The following is a 25,995-nucleotide window of genomic DNA, read 5'->3' as shown; positions in this document are numbered from 1 at the left end:
AAAGAAGTGCGGTAGTACATTCTAAGTATATACATAGAACGTTTAAGTACTGTAATGTAGTATATACTCAGTATATGCTCTGCACATTCGCAATGGTAATTACGCATATTCTAAGTATATACTTTTTCTGAAAAGTATGTTCTATGAATCTACTAAGAACATGAAATTGTTATGTGGGATCAAGGGGTGCTAATTATGAGATCAACTTTTTCTTAAAAAATTTCGCCCCGGAACCCCCCTTTTCATCCCTTTAAAGGGTGTAATTTGTGGTTTTTGCCAAACGTAGCCCTTCCTGTACGTTTTGCAAAAAATTTACTTAATAGTAAAATGAAGAGGACTATATTTCCTACTATTTATTTCCCGACAGCATATGTCTATACCATCGAGATAGGAGGGGAGGATTGTGCCGTATGTCAACCGAAAAACCCCGGCAATAAAAAGAAAACCTGACAATACACCTTATAAAGTAGGAAACGTGATAAAATTTCAGTGTTTACTTAGTGTCGCCAAATCGAGTTACATTTCCACTGACGTTTTCATTTTGCCGGCTGTCCCGCTGTATCTCATAAGGCGTGTCTCATTCGATTTATATAATATATAGGTACGTCTTATTTGGAGTTTTTGCTCAACCGTCTACCGGCTATCTGTTAGTGAATATGTGATTTTGTTCCCGTATCAATCCTGTAATAATTTTATAATAAAAACGTATTCAAATGTTATAATATAGATTTCCAAAAAGCGTTTGACAGTGTTCTACTTGGTAAATCCTTACATGTACGTAGATCCCAATGATATTAATTTTATCAAAAATCTATACTACAATCAAACAGCACTCGTACAGGTGGAAGATAGTGAGACAAACCAAGCAGAAATTCAAAGAGGAGTCAGACTCCACTCCTATCTCGATGGTCTATACCCACCGTTTAGCGGGGGTGGCGCCCCAAAGTTGACAAATTTTTAAAAAAGGTATTTAAAAAAAATTATTTTTCCCTAACTGTAATGAAAGTTAAGAAGAGACCCTGCGGCAATTAATCACAAATAAGTGGCTGATTTTTTAGTATAGGTTTCATTTAAGGGAAATTGCAAACTTTTAAATTACAGGGTGTTACATTTTAAAAAACCCCTTTTTATACCATCTGAACCGCCTATGCTAGAGTAAAAAAACTTTCAGCGATTATCCATGTACTCGTGTTATTTACAAATTTGTATAATGCACCCCCATATTTTCCCCGGAACTACCCCAAAAAAAGGAGAATTAATAAAGAAAATAATCAAAAATTGATTTTGGGCCACCACTATGGTTTTAGGGTGCAAAGAAAAGAAAATATGCATAGGTCATAATGTATGCTCTTTTATTTTCCATAATTACGTTATCAATAATATGAATAGGTGACGAAAAAAAAAAACAACAAAAACTGGAGCCCGCCAAAGCATTTCTGAGGTTTACGGCTCCACTGTGCCGTAACGGTTGCTTACGAAATGCGAAAAAATGTATAGGACCTTATTTGTAGAAAACAAAATGGTCTTTAATTATTTATAAGTTTTGTTTTAAAAAATGCATAGGTAATGAGAAAATCGTAAAAACATGCTTTCCAAGGGATAGGGGTAGTTTCTGCAGTTTATTTTCAAGGATAGGGGTAGTTTCCGCAGCGATGTTGCAATAATCATATATATTTATGAAAAACCCTATTGATGGAGCATATGTCCATATGGGTCAAAAAGCAAAAAAATATTTTTATTCAACCCCCCCCTTTATTTATTTTTTTGCCACAGGGGTTGCATCAAGAAATCGCTTTTGGTGTCCATGCATGGGTAATAAGAACGTGCACAGAATGATATATGAAGCATTTTAATAAAGGGCATGGTGTGTGAAGGATTCCAAGAAAATCACTTTCTTTATTAATTCTCCTTTTTTTGGGGGTGGTTCCGAAAAAAAAATGGGGGTGCACTACAGAAATTTGTAAATGACACCAGTACCTGGATAATCGCTGAAAGTTTTTTTACTCTAGCATAGGCGGTTCAGATGGTATAAAAAGGGGTTTTTTAAAATGTATGAAACCTATACCAAAAAGCCACTTATTTGTGATTAATTTCCCCAGAGTTTCTTCTTAATTTTTATTACAGTTAGGGAAAAATAATTTTTTTTAAAAACATCTTTTTTAAAAATTTGTCAACTTTGGGGCGCCACCCCCGCTAAACGGTGCTACTAAGTAAATTTTTTGCAAAAGGTACAGGAAAGGCTACGTTTCGCAAAAACCACAAATTACCCCCTTTAAAGGGATGAAAAGGGGGGTTCCGGGGCGAAATTTTTTAAGAAAATGTTAGTCTTATAATAAGCACCCCTTAATATACCAGAAAAAAAAACCGGACTTGTGTCCATTTTGCGAGGTTCAACCTCTGTTTCCAACACTAAGTAGGAATATATTTGAATCTTAATTGTATTGGTTATTTGTAATTGTCTTTATTTTTCATTTCCGCATTTTTCTTCATTATATATTTAATTTTGAACTTACGATGAATGTAGAATAAAAGTTGGACAAAACTACGAACCCTTTAAATTGTTCTTCAGATTGTTCTTCAGAACAATCCTCCATTCGCCCCTGTATCTGTCATCTCTTCTCCGTGCTCTAATTCCAATAGATTTTAAATCATTCTCTAAGTTGTCTTGGTACCTAAGTATTGGTCTTCCTCTTGCTCGTTGTCCTCGGTCCTCTTCGGTCAAAAACTTTTCTGACTATGGCATCTTCCTCTGATTATATGCCTGATCCATCTAAGGCGTGCTGCCTTAATGAATTTTATAACGTCAGGTTCTCCAAAACTTCTATACAACTCAAAGATTTAAAGCCTGCGCCACAAATCTTGTTCCTTTATCTCTTCATATATTCTTCTTAGAATTTTTTCAGCAGTTCTTGGTCATTCTGTGTAAGTCACCAAGTTTCTGAACCATATGTTAGCACTGGTGTTATTAGTGTTTTGTAGATAGTCAATTTAATTTTTCTAGGTAGTTTTGAGGCCATATGTCTTCTTAAGCCATAGTAACACTTATTCCGAGCATTATTATTCTTTTAATTTCTTCACTCGCGTTCTTATCTTTAGTTAACCCTCCGTTAGGCGCGTGGTCTACAATCGTAGACCACTCTCCTTTAAGTGGTCGCAAATTGCATAAAACTGCACATACGCCTCCATCCCGCTTAGTAGCTGTCACTAATACTTCCAATTTACTCTTCAGTTTAATAAACGCCGCCGATCTGTTTGCATTATTTTTTTACCATTATTGAAAGAGTACTGGTCTACAACCGTAGACCACGCGACTAAGCGCGTTCCAGTTTTTAGTTGTATATATAAAGCTAATATGTAGCCTGCTGTGTATATAAAGCTAATAACATAAATGAAAATGTTTCAAGAAGCGACTTCATTGAAAACTTAGCATGGGAACTAATCAAACAGCAAATTGAATATGGATCAACTATGCCTTCCCTGCTAAGAGAACTTAGACGACGAGCTCGCGTACTGCTCGGAGTTAGAGAAGTCGTACCTCCTTCCCCTAATATTCCAACAAATTACGTGGGACGATGTTGTATTTGTGCATGAATTTCCAATATGTCAACAAGAAGGGCATGCCAAAGATGTGACACATTTGCATTCAAGGATCATTTTGGGGATATTTGCACTGAATGTTTGACGGACTAAAATTGTGCCACTTTGACCATTTAATAGTTTTGTTCTTTTTTTACTTTTCAGTTCTATTCTTTATTATTTATCCCTATTGGTCATTATATAAGTTGAAAGATAAAAAATATTTGTGTTTTTTACTAAATTGAGCTTATTTTTGTGACCATTTTCATTTACTTGCGAATAAAACCCAAAAAATCATGACCTCGTTTTTAATTTTACCACTGTCAAAATGAGAAAAGCCAAGGAACAAAACATATCTAATATCAAAGTGCGAACATAAATAAATATTTTCTTAACCACTAATTTGTTAATTTTGTCAAAATCCGGTATTATACGACAAAAAACTATTGGTCTACAATCGTAGACCACGCGCCTAAGCTTGTCAGCAATAACGACGCGCCTAACGTAGGGTTAACAGCGAGCCTAAGTATAAGGAGGTGTCGATAACTTCCAGTTCTAGGTCGTCAATTATTATTCTTGTAGGTGTCGGACTGCTTAACTTAGTGCAACACATATATTTGGTCTTTTGAACATTTACATTTAGTCCCACGACCGAATAGCGCAGTCGGGATAACATTTGACCTTGCATTACGAGCTGCCCCAAATTTTATTTTTCTAATCTTTAGGGGTGGTCAATAGTAGTATAAATTTAAAATTTCGACTGAATTTGACAGTTGCGTTAGCCGCCATTTTGATTTTAAACGAGAAACGTTTTTGCTCAATATCTCCGCCATTTTCAACTTTTCGACAGAACTGAAATTATTAAAAATGCGATTTTATACAATTTCATTTATTATAATTTTTTTCGTGCGGTCGATATTTTCCGAGTTATGGCGAAAAATAGTGACAGTTAGAGAATAATTATTGATTTATTGAATTATCTCGTTTATTATTAGTTTTACAACAAATTTGAACCTATACAAAAATGAAGAGAATTAAATTTTGTACAATTTTGATCTCCTTCATTTTTTTGATAAAATCAATATTTAAGGTAGTACGTATGCGGTAAAGACGCGAGCGTAAGACCTGATTGATTTTATAACAATTGTTTTTGTTCAATATCTCCGTTATTTTCAACTTTTCGACAAAAAGTGTAAGGACTGAAATTGTAGCAATTAAGATTTACTACAATATTTCGAGAGAACCAGTGGTGGGTCTACGAGAGGGGGGGGGAATGGGGAAATTTCCCCCAACAGGGTCCAAAATTTAAAAAAAATTGTTGAAATATTAAAATATGTTAGCTGACATGAAACTTAATTATCGACAGACAAATTCAACCAATAAAACCCGCTAGTTAATAAAATTAAGTGAACTTAATGCATATAAGTTATTATTTATGTCTTTTATGTACTTCGTTGGGTTGGTGTTTCATTGGAAGTTTCAAAAATTGTAGAAAATATAATTCTCTTTATTTTTGTTTATGTACAATTATATCGTAAAGTTAATAATAAATGAGACAATTCAATAATTATGCTTCCCCTCCGCTTCCACTATTTTCCCCCTTAACTCAGAGAATATTGATCGCATAAAAAAAATTGTGGAAAAGAAATTGTAGGAAATTGCGTTTCCAACAATTTTAGTTTCTACCGTTTTTGTCGAAAAGTTGAAAATGGCGGAGATATTAAGCAACAACGGTTCTCCTTTAAAATCAATATGGCGGCTAATGCAACCGCGGAATTCAGTCGAGATTTTAAATTTACACTACTATTGATCTCCCGTAAAGTATAGAATTATAAAATTGGGGGCAGCTCGGAAACAAGATTCAATTCAGTAATTATGCTCCCCCCACCACTTTTTACTATTTTCCCACTTAACTCGGAAAATATCAACAGCATGAAAAAAATTGTTAAAAATAAATTGTAGGAAATCATATTTGGAACAATTTTAGTTGAAAATAGCGTAGATATTGAACAAAAACAATTGCTACAAAATCAATCTGGTCTTACGCTCGCGCCATTATCGCATACGTACTACCTTAAATATTAACTTTAGCAAAAAAAGAAAGAGATTAAAATTGTGTAGAATTTAATTCTCTCTATTTTTGTTTTGAAACATTTTTGTCGTAAAACTAATAATAAACGAGATAATTGAATAATTATGCTCTGTCACTATTTTCCTCCATAACTCGGAAAATATCGACTGCACAAAAGAATTGTAACAATATAAATGATAAAAAATCACATTTTCAACAATTTTAGTTGTTATAATTTTTGTCGAAAAGTTGAAAATGGCAAAGATATTGAGCAAAAACGGTTCTCGTTTAAAATCAAGATGGCGGCTAACGCAATAGCGGAATTCAGTCGAGATTTTAAATTTACACTACAATTGAGCCCCCTAAAGATTAGCAAAATAAAATTTGGGGCAGCTCTTAATGCAAGGTTAGGCCTGTTATTCGTCTAACCCGATTGGACTAGAAATGTTTCGGTCAGAGATTCTGTGGATGTACTAATGATGTCTATGTCATCTGCGTATCCGACAATTTGTACTGATTTGTTAAAGATAGTACCATTCATATTAATCTGGGACTCTCGAATTATTGTTTCTAATGTCAGGTTAAATAAGAGATACGATAGTCCATACCCTGTCTTGGTCCATTTTTGCAATGGAAGGGTCTTGAGAAATCGTTTTGGATTTTTATCATACTCTCTGTTCCTGTGAGTGTAAGTTTAGTTAATTGGACAAGATGAAGTGGTATTTGAAATTCTACCATAGCAAGTAGAAGTGTAGAAGTTTACCTCTATTAACCGAGTCGTATGCGGCTTTGAAGTCCACGAATATGTGGTGGGTGTCGACGCCGAACTCTAGGGTTTCTTTAAGGATCTGCCTCACTGTAAATATCTGGTCGGTTGTTGATTTATTACGGTGGAAACCGCACTGATAAATATCCTCCCACTATATGTATGTTTGGCGTAGCGGAGTCTTTTATACAATACGTTGGACAACACTTTTTTTACCCTTTTTTTAATTTACTTAGTCTTTGTCATTAATTTTTATTGTTTTTAACACTTATTTTAATTCATTTACACTAAAAACATAATTAATTTATAATATATTTATAGACTAGTAAGGATCTGTTTTTAGATGGATGTGAGAGGTGGCATTCAGATTTTTGCGGATAAAGTTAGGTGATAACTTCGTTACTAATAATATAATTGATTTATAATATAATATAATACAATATAACACAATATAATTGATTTATGCTCCTTCTCAAATATGCCCGGAACATTAATAAAAAAGTATATTCAAATGGGAAATTTTTGTATTTTGACAACGACACCCGACTTGGGCGTCGAAACGTTAATAAAATCATTTTTAGGTAAAATTGTGGCTTATTTCCCATTTGAATAGACTTGATTATAAAAATGCCACAAGAAAATAGCTTCAGAACAACATTAATAAAAAAAATAAAACATTTAAAAATTTCAAAAAATTTCGTTTTTTTTTTCTACTTTTTTTGCTTATAACTTAAAAACTATTCATTTTAGAACAAAGTCCTATAGAAATAAAACAAAGATAATTAAATTTTCTGTCAGATGCGATTGGTTAAAAATGTCTTAATTTATCACCCTTGCTTCAAAATAGCAATAAATATAAAATAAGGGGGCAAAACAAGCCTGTCCTTATTCAATGATTTTCCATCACTTAGGTTACACTTGGAACCTTCCTAATTCGCTTAGAAAATTTTTGTAATGTGCTAAAACCGTACACCAAATTTCATTAAAATTGACTTACTAGATTTTGCATAATAATTTTGCAATCTAAACTTTTTTAAAAAAATTAAAATTTTTTAAAATCTTGCACAACAAAAACTAGAACATACAAAGATTTGTCAATTTTTTTTACATATAAAGAAGTACTCCACCTATCTAATGCACTTTAAAGAATTGAAATCGGATTATTTAAGCCTCCTCAGCAATGTTTTAAAGTTATAAACAATTTTTTGGCTTCTAAACAAATTAGTGCTGTGGCCAGGAGGGGTGCTACGAGCTCCTTTATTTAGATGGACTTACCCAAGTTTTTTTATGTATTTTGACCCGTAGAATACGAATTTTTTTGGGTAACAGTTGATCCGGATGTCGATAAGATTGTTATAAACAGAGAACTTGAGGAATTACATAATATCGATTTTTCGCAAAATAAAACATTTTTTTGTATTTTTTGGATAATTCTAAGCAAAAAATGTTCTTACAAGTTTTTTCGTAAGATGCATAGTTTTCGAGATAAACGCGGTGAAACTTTCAAAAAATCGAGAAATTGCAATTTTTGAACGCGAATAACGTTTGATTAAAAAATAAAATAGCAATTCTGCTGACAGCATTTGAAAGTTTAAGTCAAAATATACCGGTTTTAATTATTTGCATTGCTAAAAATTAATTTTTTTATTATTAAACAAAGCTATTTGTTTACAAGCCAAAAAACTGTTTATAAATTTAAAACATTGCGGGGCCCCTTAAATAATCCGATTTTAATTCCGTAAAGTGTAAAGCTTTTCATCGATTGTCATTTGTTTCGAGCTTCTGTCAAATGTTGTATAATCTCTGTATAATATTAATATACACGGATTATACGACATATGACAGAAGCTCGAAACAACTGACTGTGAATGAAAAGCCCTATTAGATAGGTAGAGCACCTCTTTATATGTAAAAAAAATTAGCCAACTTCTAAATGGTCTACTATTTGTTCAGAAAGATTTTAAAAAATTTTAACTTTTTTAAAAACATTTAGATTGCAAATTTATTATGCAAAATTTATTAGGTCGATTTTAATGAAATTTGGTACACGATTTAAGTATGTTACAAAGAATTTCCTAAGCGAATTACTAAGGTTCTAAGTGCCACCAAAGTGGTTAAAAAATATTGAATAACAACAGACTTATTTTGCCCCCTTATTTTGTATTTATTGCTGTATTGCAGAAAAGTTAATACCTTAAGACATTTTTTACCAGTCGTATATCATACAAAATTCAATTATCTTTATTTTATTTCTGTACGACTTTGTTCTAAAACGAATCGTTTTAAAGTTATAAGCAAAGAAAGCAGAAAAAATCGATGTTTTTCGAAATTTTTAAATATTTTAATTATTTAATTAGTATTCCGGCCATATTTGAGAAGGAGCATAAGTCAATTATAATTATTGAAGTTGTCACCTAACTTTATCTGCAAAAATCCGAATGCCACCTCTCACATCCAGAAATAGACGTTTTTTCGCAGATCCTTACTGGTCTATTATTACTTGACAAAACAAATTGATATCTTCGACTAACTCTACGATTTAAATTATTATTCTGTATTTATATCGTCCATTTTAAATTTATTCCATGGCTCTCTCGACTGGTAGGTCGTTGAAGCTAGACTCCGCACTGCCATCTACATTATTGGAAGGGACTCCAGAGCGGTTAGAAAACATAGGCAGAGAGCTGGCGTAACACTATTTTATTAATTTCATAAATACATTTTACAGATTTCGTAAGCTAAATAAAAACCAGACATCAGTAAAAATGGAGCATGCACTTGGTGCTGGGATCGAAAATGGTTTACAGTTCGCTCTACACAACACCATAGACGACTATTTTGTAACTACAACCGAAATCAAGGGCTATTTGGTGTATGTTTTTAACTCTTATGATTTTGCTGATAAGTCAAGTGGTGATTTAACTGAGATCCTGCTCAATTACGGCACGGAGACTTTTATCAGTATGGATGTTAGAGTAGTAGATGCTCAGAGCTCTATTCAAATATTAACGCCGAAAATGGTAAGTCATTATAATATTATATTAAGGTTCTTCTTCTTTAAGTACTGTTTTCCAATCCGAGGTTGCATATCAGCATCACTATCTTTACTCTATATACCGCTGCTCTAAAAAGTTCTATTGAACTAAATTTAAACCAGTTCCTTAAATTTTTTAACCATCACATTCTCTTTCTTTTCTCCAACGGTCTTTGGTGTACTCTACGGAGTACTAAGAGTTCTGTGCATAATCTCCTGTAACTTAGGTGAATGTTCTAAGAGGAGCAACATGCAGTCTACAAGAGTACCCGGATGGTTCAGAGGGATCAATCAGTTTTGATTCAAGAGTATTAAGCAAACATGCGGCTAATTATTCCATTATACACCAAGAGGCTTTAGCAATATGTTCCGTGGTGTGGTTGAGTTGCATGTGTGGTAACCTTATTGTCCACGGAAACAATTAAAATAATATTAAGTAAAACGACGGTCAATAATATATTTATTTATTGTTGGTAAAAAAAGGCGTGCTTTGTTTATACCTCGTAAGGGTTTGTTATTCTAGCGAGGGTGTGACCTCACAGGGTGCCCGCTGTGACTCTACTGAACTAGACCACAAACACTAATCTGTCATTATGTGGTTCTACCATATGGCCAGACAGGCGACAATTTATTAGATCTGGTGTTTTTAAAACTCCAAAGGCATTTTACGTGAAATAGGGATACATTTATTTTCTTAAAACTTAACAGGCCCTTCTATGGTTCAGGTATGATTTTTGTATAAAAAGACACTGTACCTTTCTATTGTACTTTACAGAATTGAAATTGGACTATTTAAGCGGTCTTATAAACAAATAGAATAGGTATCTCGGGAAATATTAAATTAAATTAAATCATGAAAACGGTATTGGAGAAAAAGCGGCAGGACGCTTGTTTTAAAAGAAAAAGGTTTAATTGTGATGAGTGGTTCCTGAGATACAACCGGTCAAATTTGACCGGCATTTACGGCAAAGATATAAACAATAGGATCATAATTTTCGAACCATCACCTTTTTGTTTTTGTCCTCTTTCTCCACACCAATTTTCATATCTTTAAAATAATCATAACATATATTATTATAATAAAAACTATCGATATTACGAGTGAAAATTGACAAAAATAGCAAAATTCCAATCCAAAATTAGATTGGAGAATATGTAATCTTAAAGTTTAAAATCGGTATATGTTAAAAAATGCATTTTCTCGGCTTCCCATTGAGCAATTTTCTTCATTATTTTTTTGTTCCCAAATAACTCGAGTAGAGACACCTAACTAACGCATTATTAAATGTCAAAGTTGCTTTTGTTTTGTTATAATAAATTAATTTATTTATAAGAAAAGAAAACTACATATTGTACCTTTGGTGAACCTTTGGATTTAATGTTCACTAATTTTTTTAATGTTCTCCACATTTTTTTGGGGTTGTGTCTAAGTCTATCTATTTTATTAAAATAATAAAGATTTTTTTAGCTTTTAACATATTAACTACTTCATTACGATATATTTTAAAATTACTCCACAACTCCTGTTTAAACGGTTCAAGTGCTGTTTTAAAAGTTCTATAAGCATTATCACGTCATTTTATAAGAGAGTAAACTTCATTATCAAACCATGGTAGTTTTAAGTTAAACCGGTAGATCTGAATAGGTGCTGTTTTATTGATTTCAATCTCACAATTTAAAAATAACTCATTAAAAATCGAGTCAACATCAACAGAATTCAAATTCCAGTTATAATACATTAAATTAGTTTGAATTTTCAAAATATTACTCTGACCTAAATTTCTAAATTTCTTAACATTATAATGCTCTGCACTTTTAGTATTTCTTAGATTAACAGAAATTTCTTTTATACTAAAGCAATTTTTTTCTATTTTTTAGAGAAACTGCATATTTAGTGACGAACAGGAAACTAAATTCGGTACCTATAGACACAGTGATTGCTTAGCACTGTGTAAAGTAGAAACCATGCAGGCACTGTGTGGATGTATACCATTTTCGCAGCCTTTGAACGTATCCAATTATTGTTCATTGATAGACTTACCTTGCTTGAACAAGTTTAAAAGTAAGAAAACACATTTGTTATATTACCATTTGAAAACACATTTGTATTGTTCTTCATGTTCTCCTTTTAGAACGTTGGTTACCATCATAGATATCCTAATTTTATTCACTGCCACCCTAAATAGCATGCTTGTATCAACACCATACCAATCTCTCAAGTTCTTCAACCATGAGGTTCTTCTTCGTCCTGGACTGCGTTTGCCTGCTATTTTCCCTTACATAATATTTGGTAGCAACCTATACTTGGGACCTCTCATTACATGTCCGAAATACTTCAGCTTACTCATCTTGATGTTTTTTATAATCTCAGTAGTCTTGCTGAGACGATCTAGTATTGTGGAGTTTCGAGAATCCTATGCACCCAAGAAACTTTTTAAAATCCTTGTCTAGCACGACATTTCGAAAGCCTCAAGGCGATTTAAATCGATTTTATTCACCGTCCAAGACACGACATCATAAAGCAAGACCCAGAACACGTAGCAGTGAAGTAGGCGGATCCTCAATGTCAATTTTAGTTTTCTGTTACATAATACCTTGGACATCCTTCTAAAAGCAGCTCTGACCTGCTCTACTCTGGATCTAATTTCGCCGTGAGTCTCTGCGTTACAATTTAATTGATATCCAAGGTAAACAATTTGATCAACTTGCTCAATTAGTTTGGTATTATTTACATACCTATATTTAGACTGTTTTATATTCTTTTTCTTTTTACTACTATTAAGGTATTGGGGACAATTATTGTAATCGACGAAGTCACTCTATTCGTATATTTATGTGCAGGCTGTCAAAACTAACGGTTATTTTACCTGAATGATAATATATGACGTTATTCAATAAAGTAGATATTAGGTATGACCTACTACGATCTACACTATGACGAATTATGAACAATATAATAGTGCAACTGTACTACGTTCATTTCCAACATAAGTTCGGGGTCACACCCATTAATTTAAATTAATTTCTAACCAATGACAAGCTGTGACGACACGACGCCCCCACCTATATGAATGTGACCTCGAGCTATTTTTCTATTCTATGGTATCTAAACAAAAAATCTTCTTCTTTTTGTATAGACATGACTCTGTCTATTCAATGTGCCTCTGGTAAGTTGTCGTTCCATCGTTTTCGTGGTCTTCCCACTGATCGTCTTCCTATTGGGGAACCGTCTCTCGCTGTCCTTACTACTCTATTTCTTGTCAATCGGCTTACGTGGTCATTCCATTCTATTCTTCTGTTTCTTACCCAGTTATTAATGTTATCCACCTTGCATCTCCGTCGTATGTCTGTACTTCTAGCTCTGTCCCATAGAGTCTTACCATCGATTTTTTGAAGGGTTTTCATCTCCGCTGCTTGGAGCAATCTTTTTGTCCTCTCTGTGTCGGGTCGTGTTTCTGCCGCATATGTCATTATTGGTCTGATGACTGTTTTGTAAATTCTGCCTTTCAATTCGTTTCCGATATTTTTATTTCTCCATATTGTGTCATTCAGGCAACCTGCGGCTCTGTTTGCTCTATTCACTTGATCTTCCACTTCTGTTTCGAGCTTTCCGTAGCTAGATAGTGTGATGCCTAGATATTTAAATTCCATCACTTGTTCTATTATCTGACCGTCCAGCTCCAATTTACATCTTATTGGATTTGCTGTTATAACCATGCATTTTATCTTTTTTGGGGAAATTAACATGCTAAATTTTCTGGCGGTTTTGTTAAATTGGTGCAGCATACGTTGTAAATCATCTTCACTTTGAGAGATTAGTATTGCATCATCTGCATAACAGATTATTTTAAGTTGTTTTTCTTCCATTTGGTATCCTTTTTTAGTTCTTACTTTTTTATTATTTCGTCCATGATTAGGTTGAACAATAAAGGACTCAAGGAATCCCCCTGTCTTATCCCATTGCCGGCTTCAATTGGGTCAGTTAGTTCATCTTCCACTTTTACTTTTATTGTGTTGTTCTCGTAGGTAGATGTTTTCGATCGTTTTAATTATTCCTAGAGGTTCCTCTCTTTAGTATAACAAATGGATAACGTCCTTTTATTTGACCCTTTCAAATGATTTCTTAAGGTCCACGAAACATAAATATGCCGGTTTGTTGTATTCCAACGATTTCTCTTGAACTTGCCTCATTATAAATATAGCTTCAGTGCATGAACTTCCCGACCTAAAACCTTGTTGTTCTTCTGCTAATGATATAATTTCATTCAATTTGTTTGTTATCACTTTGGTCGTTAATTTTAATGTTGTGTAATAAGTTAATTCCTCTGTAATTCTCCGGGTCCGATTTGTCTCCTTTTTTGAAGAGAGGTATTAGGATGCTTGATCTCCATTCTTGTGGTATTCTGTTTTGTTCTATTATTTTTTGTATTAGTTTTAAGAGTTGTTTAGTTAGATCTTGTCCTCCGTACTTTAGGAGTTCGTTCGATATTCCTGTCCTCTCCTGGAGATTTTCTTTCTATTTTTTAATTTTCTTAATGCTTCCTTACCTCTTCCTCCTCGATGTTTATTTCCTCGTTTGTCGCAACTTCAGGTGTTGGTGGTTCATTATCGTCCCCTTTAGCAAACAGAGATCAGAAGTAGTCTGCCCATGTTTCCTTCTGAATGTGTTTCGTTTTTATTAATTCGTTCATCTCTTTTCTTTGTCCTCTGATCATTTTCCATACTTCTTTTTGTGTTCCGTAGAAGTCGTGCCAGTGTTCTCTTTTTATTTGTCTCACTAAAGTATTCCTTTCGTTTCTGATTCGTTTGTAGTGGTTGTATGTCTGTTGTGTTTGTTTTTGTTCCGTATTGTAAAAAGGCTTTCTTATTTTCTTCACATTTTATATTCACTTCCTCTCTAAACCACGGGGTTTTCTTTTTTAATATGTTAAGTATTCGTTACTTTTCTCTCTCCAAGTGATCTGTTGCATCGTTGATTATGTCATCTCTGAGTTTTGCCAGCTTTTCTCGATGTTATCGTTTTCTCAGCAATCATCTCTGATATTCTTTTCCCTGTATAAGTATTCCGTGGATTCCGTATTTAAAACTTCGACTCTGATTTTGATTTTGACTTAAACAAAAAATGTATTGTAAATATTTCTTGACCTAGTGAAATGGACCAACTATTATCCAGTAGGAGAAGAAGACAAGGACTCATTGGATTTTGAAAAATACGAATCTATCACTTGTCCTCACTGCCTTCCAGCTTGCACAAACGAAGTATATGATGTTTCAGTTGATGTTACCCCATTAAAAAATGAACCGTAAGTATAAATACTATTATGTATAGTTAGTGTGACCAACGCCAAGTCAGTCCAACTCGGGACAAGGCTGAAAGAAAAACCTAAAATCCGGAACTTTTCAATGAAAATCGGGCCATTTTTTTTAAATACCTATACAACTTTAATATCATTTTATTGATTATTTAACATTTTTATGTTGACAAACATTTTTTTGATGGGATGGGTTGTAATGATAATTACATTTTTGTTAGTTTTTGATGTCTCGACTTCCTTTCTGGAAATCGTTCTCAAAAGGGAAAAATTAGAAAATTTAACTGATGTTGGATTTCCATGTAAATAGAACCTTAGGTTAATATCAAAAATTTTTATCATTATTTGGTATTCATATTTTTGAATCGTCTTTCAGAAGACGATAATTAAAATACAGAAACGGGAAAAAGTTCAGGGTTTGAGTTTTTGTAGAACTGTAATACCACGATATAAAATGCGAGCGTTTTGGATGTGGTATTAGTATTACACTCTAGAAATCGTCGACTTTTTTTCGTCCCACCAATTCAATTTGATGTGAATTACGTATTCAAAATTTCACAATAGAATTTTACCAATTTAGGTTGAAAATTCGGATGGCCCGGAAGCCTTGCCCGGGACGCCGGGACACGACTTCGTAATTCGGGCCATGTCCCGGATTTTTCGGGCTAGTTGGTCACACTATGTTATGTATAGTAAGTAAACTGAAAAGCTTAAAGGAATATAGTTAAATTTTATGAAATGACAGGCATAGGTACCTAGTTTATCTTTGTGGTGATAGATCAAAACAGTTTTTTTAGTTTTTACTCAAAAAAATACAAATTATTACCCATTTCTATAATACGGTATGCGGCAAAATAAACAGTACTGAAATTCGTATGCCTCAAATTTGTATGTGTAGTAGGGTGGAGCGCTGTTATATGGAGAAAAATGAAATAATAATTTTTACAAACACGGAGTGCGGAATCGACGCTACTGTGGGAAAGGATTGGAAAAGTTAATTGTCATTTTTTTATATTATGACTCTAACATCTGCAACAAGGTGATTCAAATTTTGAAATATGAAATTTTTTTTTGCATTTTTACCTACGCGGGGTGCGGTATGAATTCGCTTCTAGGATATGAATCGAAAACTTCAATAACACTTATTTCTATTTTTATCAGAATAACTGCCCCAGTGCTACTTAATTGATCTTTTTTGAATTTCGCGCCAACCCCCGACCTAACGCTGCAACCAAAGAGTTATAACCTGTCACAAGAGTCGACCTTCACTCTCCCACTCAATTTCAATTATAATTAAGTAGAACACAAAACAATATTGGCTAGAATTATTATAGTTTTCCACGATAAGTATATAACATTATTGAAGCCTTATGAAGGCAGGAAGGACGAAGACGGTTACAAAGAGAAGTTATTAAAGTTTGGTGTGGATAGCAAGAAATTATTTGATATTGCAACTTGCAAATGTTTAGAGTTCAGAGATTGCAACTGTCCTAGAAACCGAAAGATTCCAATACCAGAACTAAATTTCTTAATCGACCAACGAACTGACCATAAAATAATGATTAATAGTTTAGATCGTAAAGCGACCAAAAAAATTGAGATGGATTTACATAGATTACACCAACAAGAGCAACGTGAAGAACAAATAGTCTTGCAAATAGGGGTGGAATCCATTCCTAGTACTTCTAGATTACCTACAACTTCAAAGATACGACCGAATGTTCAACAGCCAAATACATTATACATTAAACAAAAGCGGTGAAATTGAGGACTTCCAATCGCAATCGATTATTTCCACTTCTTCACTCACAATGACTGATGTCACATTTCCGGTTGTTGCCAGAACATTAGATCGTTATGGGGTTTCAAATCTTGCTGGAGTAGCAATCATTTCTGCAGCTTTCCACGACATTGGTCTCATTACTGAAAACGATTCATCACGGGTTATAGACAGAAATAGAGTTCGAAAAGCTTGTTCTAAAGCTAGGACTACTTTGTAACTCTATTCTGACATTTCTTTCCTCGAACTCTATCGATGTAAATCAAATAATGGCTGTTGGTTGTGATGGGACTGTCGTTAACCAAGGAAAAAAAGGTGGCGTTATTCGTTTATTGGAAATCAAGTTTCCACCTCCACTCCAATGGTTCATATGCCAACTACACGCCAATGAACTGACATTGCGTCATCTTTTTCAACATCTAGATAGCACTAGAAGTGGACCAAAAGGTTCCACAGGTCCCATTGGCAAGGCAGTTACTAACTGTGAAGTATTACCCATTGTTCCGTTTCATGCAATTAAATGTAGGTTGCCCGATATTACCAAATCTACACAGGAATTAAGCACCGATTAACTATATCTACTACAAATATGTCAGTATATCAATAGTGGGTATTGTGATGAAAATTTTGTGAAAAAAAATCCTGGTAAACTAGTTCACCCTAGATGGTTGACAATGGTTAATCTGATATTGAGATTATATGTCTCAAGCCAAACTCCGTCAGAAAACCTAATTATACTAAGCACATTTACTTTAATGGTCTATGCTCCTATGTGGTTCAGGATCAAGACTAGGCCAATTTGTATTTTTGGTACCAAACATTTATATGATACGATAAAACTGTCGCGCTATTTGCCAAACCACTTGAAGAATGTTATTGTCCCAGTCATATAGAGAAATGCATTCTTTGGACATTCAGAGAATCTACTACTAGGAATGTTAGTCGACAACAGACAGTACGTCAGAGAAGTTGCACTCCCAGAATATTGAAGATCAGAGAGACATCATACATAGGAGCCTTACATATTTTCCAAGTACCTACTTTAAATATGGATGCTGATTATTACATCGATATGATAGATTGGAAAACCAAGACAGAACCTCTACTTACGAAGAATTTAAGTACCGAAAGGATATCTCAGGCCATCATAGGCCATCACGGAAAAATTCCGTGTCACACACAATCCTCTGAAAGGTGTGTCAAATTAGTTACAGAAACAAGTGCTGCCCTCTGTGGGTCACGGAGGAGAGGCGGATTCATTAAGAATAAGCTCAAATCATGCCTTTTGATGCCTAAATTTGATACGAAGAAAGACTATCGTTCACAATGAGTTTTTATGTTATTCTTCAATTTGTAAGCATATTTTTTTTACTTTATATTGACTAATTTTCTTTTTTTTTTTCTTCATATTAAAGTCCTAATAGCTTAAATAAATGAATAAAACATTATCGTTGACTCTATCGAATTTTTTTTAGAAATTTTTTTTTACAAAATTCCAAAATTTCAATCACCGTGGGGCACTTTTGAGACTAAAAATACGAAAAAATGTCATCTAAGTTTTTCATTTGAAAATGAAAGACGCATCAATTCCGCACCCCGCGAAAATGAAATTCGAAAAAACAAATTTGCGCTCCACCCTAATGTGTAGGGCTCCGAAACGTAGGTATTACTGAGTGGTTTCCGAACGTCGTTATAACGTATCTGAATGTCGTGATAATGTTAGGTGCTTCAAAATGGTTCTCAGTTTTGCAGAAAAATTTTTTATAGTGAAGTACTATTTTCCGTCATACCGAAGCTTAAAATCAACAATGGTTTCAACAGGGCTGGAAAACCTGTCACACTGCCAGGGAGTCTCTTCGAATACTGCGCGATCATTTTGGGAGTTGCCACTCACCAGAACTACCGCCACCAGATGCGTACATATGGGGAATGCTGAAAGAGTCAGACGGATCCACCGTCTACCATTTCGGAATTGCGGACTAGAATTAAAGATTTTTTAAACTTCCAATGAAAAACCAAACAAAAGACATAAAAAAGATAAACTCAGATTACACAAATGACATAAATAATAAGTTATAAGCATTAAGTTCCCTTAATTTTCCTAGCTAGCGTGTTTATTGGGTTGAAATTGTCTTTCTGGGGTTTCGGTTTCATGTCAGCTAACATATTTTTATGTTTGATCATTTTTTTTAATTTTGAACGTTATTAGGGGGATAAATTTCCTCATGCTCCCTACCCGTAGATCCGCCACTGGCCAGAGGGCATCTTTAGCATCTGTTTTATAGGGAACGTGAGTCGTCGTGAATAATGTTTGCATGGCTATATCATGTATAATAGATATATAAATACTCATAAATCATAAACATTTCAATATTCATTTCAGTACTGTTTATTTTGCCGCATATTGTAGTTTGTAATTTTTTGTTTTTATAAAGCTTCAAAACGAGCTATTATAGTTTATCAAAACACACTAGAGTTAGCATGTGGAACTCCTTTTTAAAAGATTATGTTTAAATTAACTCTGTTCCTTTAAAGGTACGTATAGATATACGCGCCGCCGAACACTTCACGCCGTGTGTGCGGTACGGGTTCGTTAGATTAGTACTCGTTAGTACGTGTTTTCAAGTGACACACAAACGGTGCGCATACGATCCAACTTCTGTCGGTACCAAGAACGCACGGAGCACATACGGCGCGAATTGCGCGGCGCGCATATCTATATATACCTTAATACTTTACACATGCATGCTACCTAAACTTGTCGATATATTGTTTTTTAGAAATCACACATATGTTCATATATTTTTCAACAAAAACTCTGGAAGTTCCTTTAAGATTGATTTACAACAAACATGGTTCGAGATGGTCAGTAAGTAGATTTTTATTTGTCATATGTCTACCTAGCTACTCATTATCATCGACATCTAGCCGTTATCGTCCACTGCTGGACATAGACCTCCTCTAAGTTTCACCACGTCTCCCTGATCTGCTTCATTTGCCTGTCCGCGGTCGCCATTCCAATAATCTTCTAGTCCACCTGTCGTTCGGTATTCTTGTCACATAACCTGCCCATCTCCATTTCTTTTTTGCTTCATGTTCTACTATGTCTTTGATTTGTCTGATCGACAAAAAGTGCATGAAGATAGGCACGTGGAATGTTAACTCAATATACCAAGCAGGTAAAGTCCATAATGTCATTCAGGAAATGGAAAGACTTAACATAAAAATATTAGGACTAAGTGAGACCAGATGGCCCAATTCAGGTGACATATTAGTAGGCCAAACAAAGATATACTACTCTGGTAATGACAATGACCCAAATCACTGGAACGGAGTAGCGATATTAGTTGATAAAACCATCCAGAAATTTGTAACTGGCTTCTTACCCATCTCGGATAGAATTATGATGGTAACACTCAAAACAGCCCAGTCTAGAGTCAATATAATTCAAGTATATGCTCCCACAGCAGATAAATCGGATGAAGAACTCGAACAGTTTTATAACGAATTACAACAAGCTTTAGAAGTAACCAAGTCTAGAGACGTTACAATAGTAATGGGAGATCTAAATGCAAAAATCGGTAGAGGAAGTCAAGGTGATTTTATTGGAAACTTTGGACTGGGCACTCGTAACGAGAGAGGAGAAAGATTGGCTCAATTCTGCCAAGAGACCGATTTTATTGTCACGAATACTTATTATGATCTGCCGACCAGGAGACTCTATACATGGAAATCACCAGCAGACAACCAACATAACGTCATCAGAAACCAAATTGACTACCTTCTCATCTGCAAACGATACCGAAATTCCATAAAATCAGTAAAATCATACCCTGGAGCTGATGTGAGATCAGATCACAACCCAGTTGTAGGAAGGTTTAGAATTAATCTAAAGAAGCCTGTGGTTAAAACTAAAGTAGAGACGATACAAGTATCTCGTTTGAGAGATCCATCAACAAAAGAGCAATCCACACTAAAAATTAAAGAAGAGCTCACCAAAATAGAAATTATTCCTACTGAAGATGCGAACAGGAAATGGCACATGTTAAAAGATGCTCTTATCCGCACATGTGAGACAACACTAACAGCTAAACTAATTAAGAATAAAAATGAATGGATGACCGAGGAGATTCTAGATCTCATGGAAGCAAGGCGATCTTATAAAACCAAAGACAAAAACATGTATATTATACACACAGAAATAAGGAGAAAGATCAGAGAGGCAAAGGAAAGATGGTATAGTGACAGATGCGCAGAGATTGAACAGTTGGTAGAGAAACATGATAACTTAAACCTTCATAAGAAAATTAGAGAAATAACAGGCACAAATATTAAGAAAAAATCAAACATACTGCTGGATAAAAACGGCAAAATAATTATAGACGTCGGTGAAAGGCTTAAAAGATGGCAGGAATATATTCAAGAGCTATTTAAAGACGAACGGACTGAGATAGTACTAGAGCAGGAAAAGTTCGACAACGGTCCAGACATAACAGAAGATGAGGTATTAGAGGCGATAAAGCGAACAAAGAACAACAAGGCAACAGGTCCTGACCAAATACCTGTAGACATAATACGGTTAATAGAAGAACAGCAAATTGGAATATTGGTCGACTTATTTAATACAATATACAGTACAGGAATCAATCCCAGAGATTGGCTGCTGTCAACGTTCATAACACTGCCAAAAAAACCAAACGCAAAAGAATGCCAAGACCACCGGATAATAAGTTTAATGAGTCATACACTCAAAATATTTTTAAAAATTATACACCGGAGAATACATAACAAACTTGAGCAGGACATAAGCGACACGCAATTTGGATTTAGAAATGCAATGGGAACGAGGGAAGCCCTGTTCGCTGTAAATGTACTTGTGCAGAGGTGCATGGATGTTAATCAGCCAGTATATATGTGTTTCTTGGATTACAACAAAGCCTTCGATAAGGTCAGACATAACCGCCTTATCGATTTACTTGAAAAGAAAAACTTAGATATGAGGGACATCAGGATCATTAGTGCTATCTATTATAATCAGATCGCTGTGGTAAAAGAGAACAACGCCTTTTCAAATGAAATACAGATTGAGAGGGGCGTCAGACAGGGCTGTGTCCTGTCTCCTACTTTGTTCAATTTGTATTCAGAGGAAATAATCCAGGAAGCACTAGAAGACCTAACCACGGGAATAAAAGTAAATGGCCGACCAATCAATAATATACGGTTTGCCGACGACACTATTTTATTAGCCGAATGTCTTGAAGATTTACAACAAATGGTTGACAGAGTGGTAGAAGTCAGCCAAGAAAACGGATTGTCCCTAAACACAAAAAAGACACAATTTATGGTAATCACAAAAGCTCAACAGCGCCAAGAAAGCATAACAATACATGGAGAACAAATTAAAAAGGTTGTAAAATATAAATATTTGGGTACAATAATTAATGAAACTAATGAGTACACAGAAGAGATTAAAGCAAGAATAGGACAGGCAAGAAATGCTTTCAACAAACTGAAAAAAGTACTCTGTAGCAGGGACATTACAATTTATTTAAAGATAAGACTTCTGAGATGCTACGTGTTCTCCGTATTATTCTATAGGTTGGAGGCTTGGACATTAAAGAAGGATGTTTCGGACAGATTAGAAGCCTTCGAGTTATGGGCCTACAGAAGAATATTAAGAATAAGTTGGGTGGATAGAGTCACGAACATCGAGGGGTTGAGAAGAATGGGAAAAGATAAAGAGGTTTTAAATACAGTTAAAGTCAGAAAACTACAATATCTGGGACATGTTATGAGGGGCGAGCGTTATAACTTGTTACAATTAATAATGCAAGGAAGAATACAGGGTAGAAGGAGTCGCGGAAGAAGACGCATCTCCTGGTTAAACAATTTGAGAGCTTGGTTTAATTGCACTTCTGCTGATCTCTTTAGAGCAGCGGTATCGAAAGGGCGAATTGCCGTGATGGTTGCCAACCTTCTTAGAGGAGATGGTACATGAAGAAGAATTACATATATGGTATCCTGTCTTTCCTTGTGTTCCTAGCATGGCTCTCTCCATGGCCTTCTGGGTCACTCTTAGATTTTCTGCTGACCTTTTCGTTAATCTTAGCGTCTCTGCTCCGTATGTTATCACCGGCAATACGCATTGTTCATCCATTTTTTTCTTCAGACATATGGGCATATCATTTTTAAATATTTTCCGTAGCTTACCAAACGCAGCCCAGCCCAAATCTATTCTGCGCTGTATCCCGTGCGTTTGGCTGTGCTTTCCAATTTGTATCTCATGTCCAAGATATTTATACATATGTGATAATATACACATGTGATATTTATACACATGTGTCCAAGATATTTATGCAACGATGAATACAGAGCGTTATCGAGAGAAATCAAAAAACAGTGCCGGAAAGACAAAGCTGATTACATCTCTCAAATATGCAGAGAGATAGAGGAACATGGCTGTCGAAATGAACCGAGGTATTTATTCAAGAAGATCAAACTCCTTACCAGAGAATTTAAACCTCAAACGTGGTCTGTAATAGACAAGGAAGGTAATTTAAAGACCGATACTGACGAAATATTGGAAACACGGCGAAACTACTGTGGCGAGTTATATACAAATAACGAGGTATCAGCAGAAAATCAGTGGCCTTCTGACTACCCTAGAGAACCTACTGTCTTACTCGCTGAAGTCAACGATGCAATTAAATCACTAAAGAGAAATAAATCCCCAGGCATTGATTCAATACCATGTGAAATACTACAGTTACTAGGTGACAAAGGATTACATATCATCCATTCTATCTGTGTCGCTGTTTGGAATTCAGGAAAATGGCCATCTGATTGGAGTACCTCAATTTACATCCCGCTACACAAAAAAGGAACTACTACCAGATGTGAAAACTACCGCACACTGTCACTAATAACACATGCTAGTAAAATATTGTTGCATATCATCAAAAACAGATTAAAAACCTATCTACATTACCAAATACATCAGGAACAAGCGGGGTTTGTAAAGGGTAAAGGTACAAGGGAACAAATCCTGAGCCTCAGACAACTCATTGAAAAGTCTAGAGAATTTCAAGTACCTATGACTATATGCTTCGTTGACTACCAAAAGGCATTTGATTGTGTAAGCTGGATAAATCTGTGGTAAATTTTAACAGAAATGGGCGCACCAATGCACCTGGTGACACTTATTAAAAATCTGTACCAGTCCAATATAGCGACAGTACGACTAGATCAGAAGTTCTCAAACCAATTCAAGACCGAGAGAGGTGTTAGACAAGGATGCATGTTGTCACCTGACTTATTTAACATTTATGGTGAACATGTCATGAGGATGGTTTTAGTAGGATGGGGTGGAGTAACAGTAGCTGGTATAAAAATATCCAATTTAAGATTTGCTGATGACACTATACATATAGCAGCAAATGAGCAAGAAATGCTTGATCTTCTGCGAAGAGTTAAGTACGAAAGCAATAAAGCTGGTCTGAAAATCAATAAAGCTAAGACAAAAATAATGGTGGTCGACAGATTCGACACTATTCAACTGACTAACATGTTACAGGAATACCAGATAGTAAACACCTTTGTCTATCTCGGGTCTAGTATAACTAACTGTGAAGCAGAAGTTCGGAGACGTATTGGTATGGTAAAAAATGCGATAAGTCGCCTAACTAAAGTTTGGAAAGACAGATCTATCACTCAAAATATCAAGATGAGACTGGTGAATGCCCTTGTATTCTCAATATTTCTATACGGAGCAGAGACTTGGAATCTTCGCGCATGCGAGCGCCAAAAAATTGATGCCTTTGAGATATGGTGCTGGAGAAGAATGCTGCGCATACCTTGGATAACTCATAGGACAAACGTTTCCATTCTAAACTAACTCAATATTAAAAAAAGGCTGTCCACAATATGTCTGCAACGAATTCTGCAATTCTTTGATCACGTGGTTCGCAGAGGTGACGACAGTTTGGAGAGATTAATTGTTTCTGGAAACGTTCCTGGGAGAAGATCAAGAGGACGATCACCAACTAGATGGTCTGATCAAATAAAGAATTCAGCTGGAAACTCATTCTGCGAAGCTCTTAGAGCAGCTGAAGATGAGAATAATGGAGAGACATTGTTAGGAATATTGGAAGAAATCACGATCCTCAGTAATGTGGAAACGACAAGAGAGAGAGAGAGATAGAATTCTGTAATATCGGCGTCATCTATTCTGATGTTTTATGCAAGCAATAAAATTTGTCATTATTTGAGTTTTGCTTACGTTTATTCGGAGACCTACTTATAATAGCATACGTTTCGTAATGGGGTAGTTACTCTGAGAAGAGGGTTGGTTGTTAGGAATACACTATTTGTTCATACTTTATTTATTGAACACTACTACTTATTATCAGTAACAAGTTGGTGGACGAAAGTCTATATTATAACTACCTTGATGGTTGAATAATGAATGATGATCTCTTTCTTTACTTGTTACGTATCTATAATCAATTCCAAATTGTTTATTATGATTGTTGACACGATTCGACCTAATGAAATAATTATATCAAAAAAGCTGACTAAGGTGATCTTGAAACAAGTGCATTATATTGGGAAATTTGTGTCACCTAGTTATTTACAACAACAGGCAATGTTTGTTTTAAGATATTTAAAAATTAAATGAATATGAGTTGCTTTTATTTTGGAATGATAATATAAGTCCTGTACATCCCCTACCCTTACAAGAAAAATTTTCTGAGAGATGTACCTTATTTTCTCTGCCTTTCCGACAAAGAAGAAAATTTTTCTAAACAACGTCACCAACTCATTACTGTGTTAAAGATTTATCCAAATATATACAAATATAAAATACAAATATAATATATACAAATATACAACTTATTGCCCTATAAAAAAAATTAGTCCTCAAACATCGTCTATTCTTACTTATTACTTCCTTATATCTCGCGAAATTCTACACTCAGAAATTGTAATGTATATTTTACCTTTTCCCTACTTAAAATAAAATTATAACTTTAATTCTTACATTTGAACTTACTTTTTAATTATACTTCTTTCACTTTTAAAATAATTATTTGATTTCTGACCTTCTACATATTCTTCAATTAAAAAAAATTTCTCCGTTTTCTTCCTCTTCTTCTTGTCTGGTACTTTACTAATACATATTTTCATTTTCTTTATACTTAGTACTTTCTTCGTCGTGTAATAATAAACAAAAATCTTCTTCTTCATATTTCTTCATGATTTCTTTATCACTTACTTTATATTTCATGTATCTTCCTTCCTATATTCGTATTATTTCATAATTCTTCATTTATATATCATTTACTTCATAAATTCTTCATTTTCTAACCCCTACCTACTTGATGGGTAGTTTTTCGCAACTTTATACCCTTGAATTTGCTTCCGGTCCTTTTGCACGTCCTTAGTCGTGAGAAGGTT

General features: G+C 34.6%; 1 protein-coding gene across 2 annotated transcripts in view; it reads left to right on the top strand.

Moving 5' to 3' along the window:
• The window catches only part of LOC126889789 (sodium channel protein Nach-like), a 41,334-nt gene that overhangs the window by 9,028 nt on the left and 6,311 nt on the right, over positions 1–25,995 (top strand). The window contains exons 6-9 of one of the 2 annotated variants that reach the window (XM_050658377.1): positions 9,142–9,433; positions 11,326–11,509; positions 14,597–14,750; positions 19,320–19,408. In XM_050658377.1, coding sequence (XP_050514334.1) covers positions 9,142–9,433; positions 11,326–11,509; positions 14,597–14,750; positions 19,320–19,408 — 719 coding nt within the window. The remainder of the gene's footprint in view (positions 1–9,141; positions 9,434–11,325; positions 11,510–14,596; positions 14,751–19,319; positions 19,409–25,995) is intronic. The other variant, XM_050658378.1, reaches the window with a different exon arrangement.

This window comes from Diabrotica virgifera, chromosome 8 (genome assembly GCF_917563875.1).
Source record: "Diabrotica virgifera virgifera chromosome 8, PGI_DIABVI_V3a".
NCBI lineage: Eukaryota > Metazoa > Arthropoda > Insecta > Coleoptera > Chrysomelidae > Diabrotica > Diabrotica virgifera.
The sequence above is the reverse complement of the archived record's forward strand: the minus strand, read 5'-3'. Positions and strand labels throughout refer to the sequence as shown.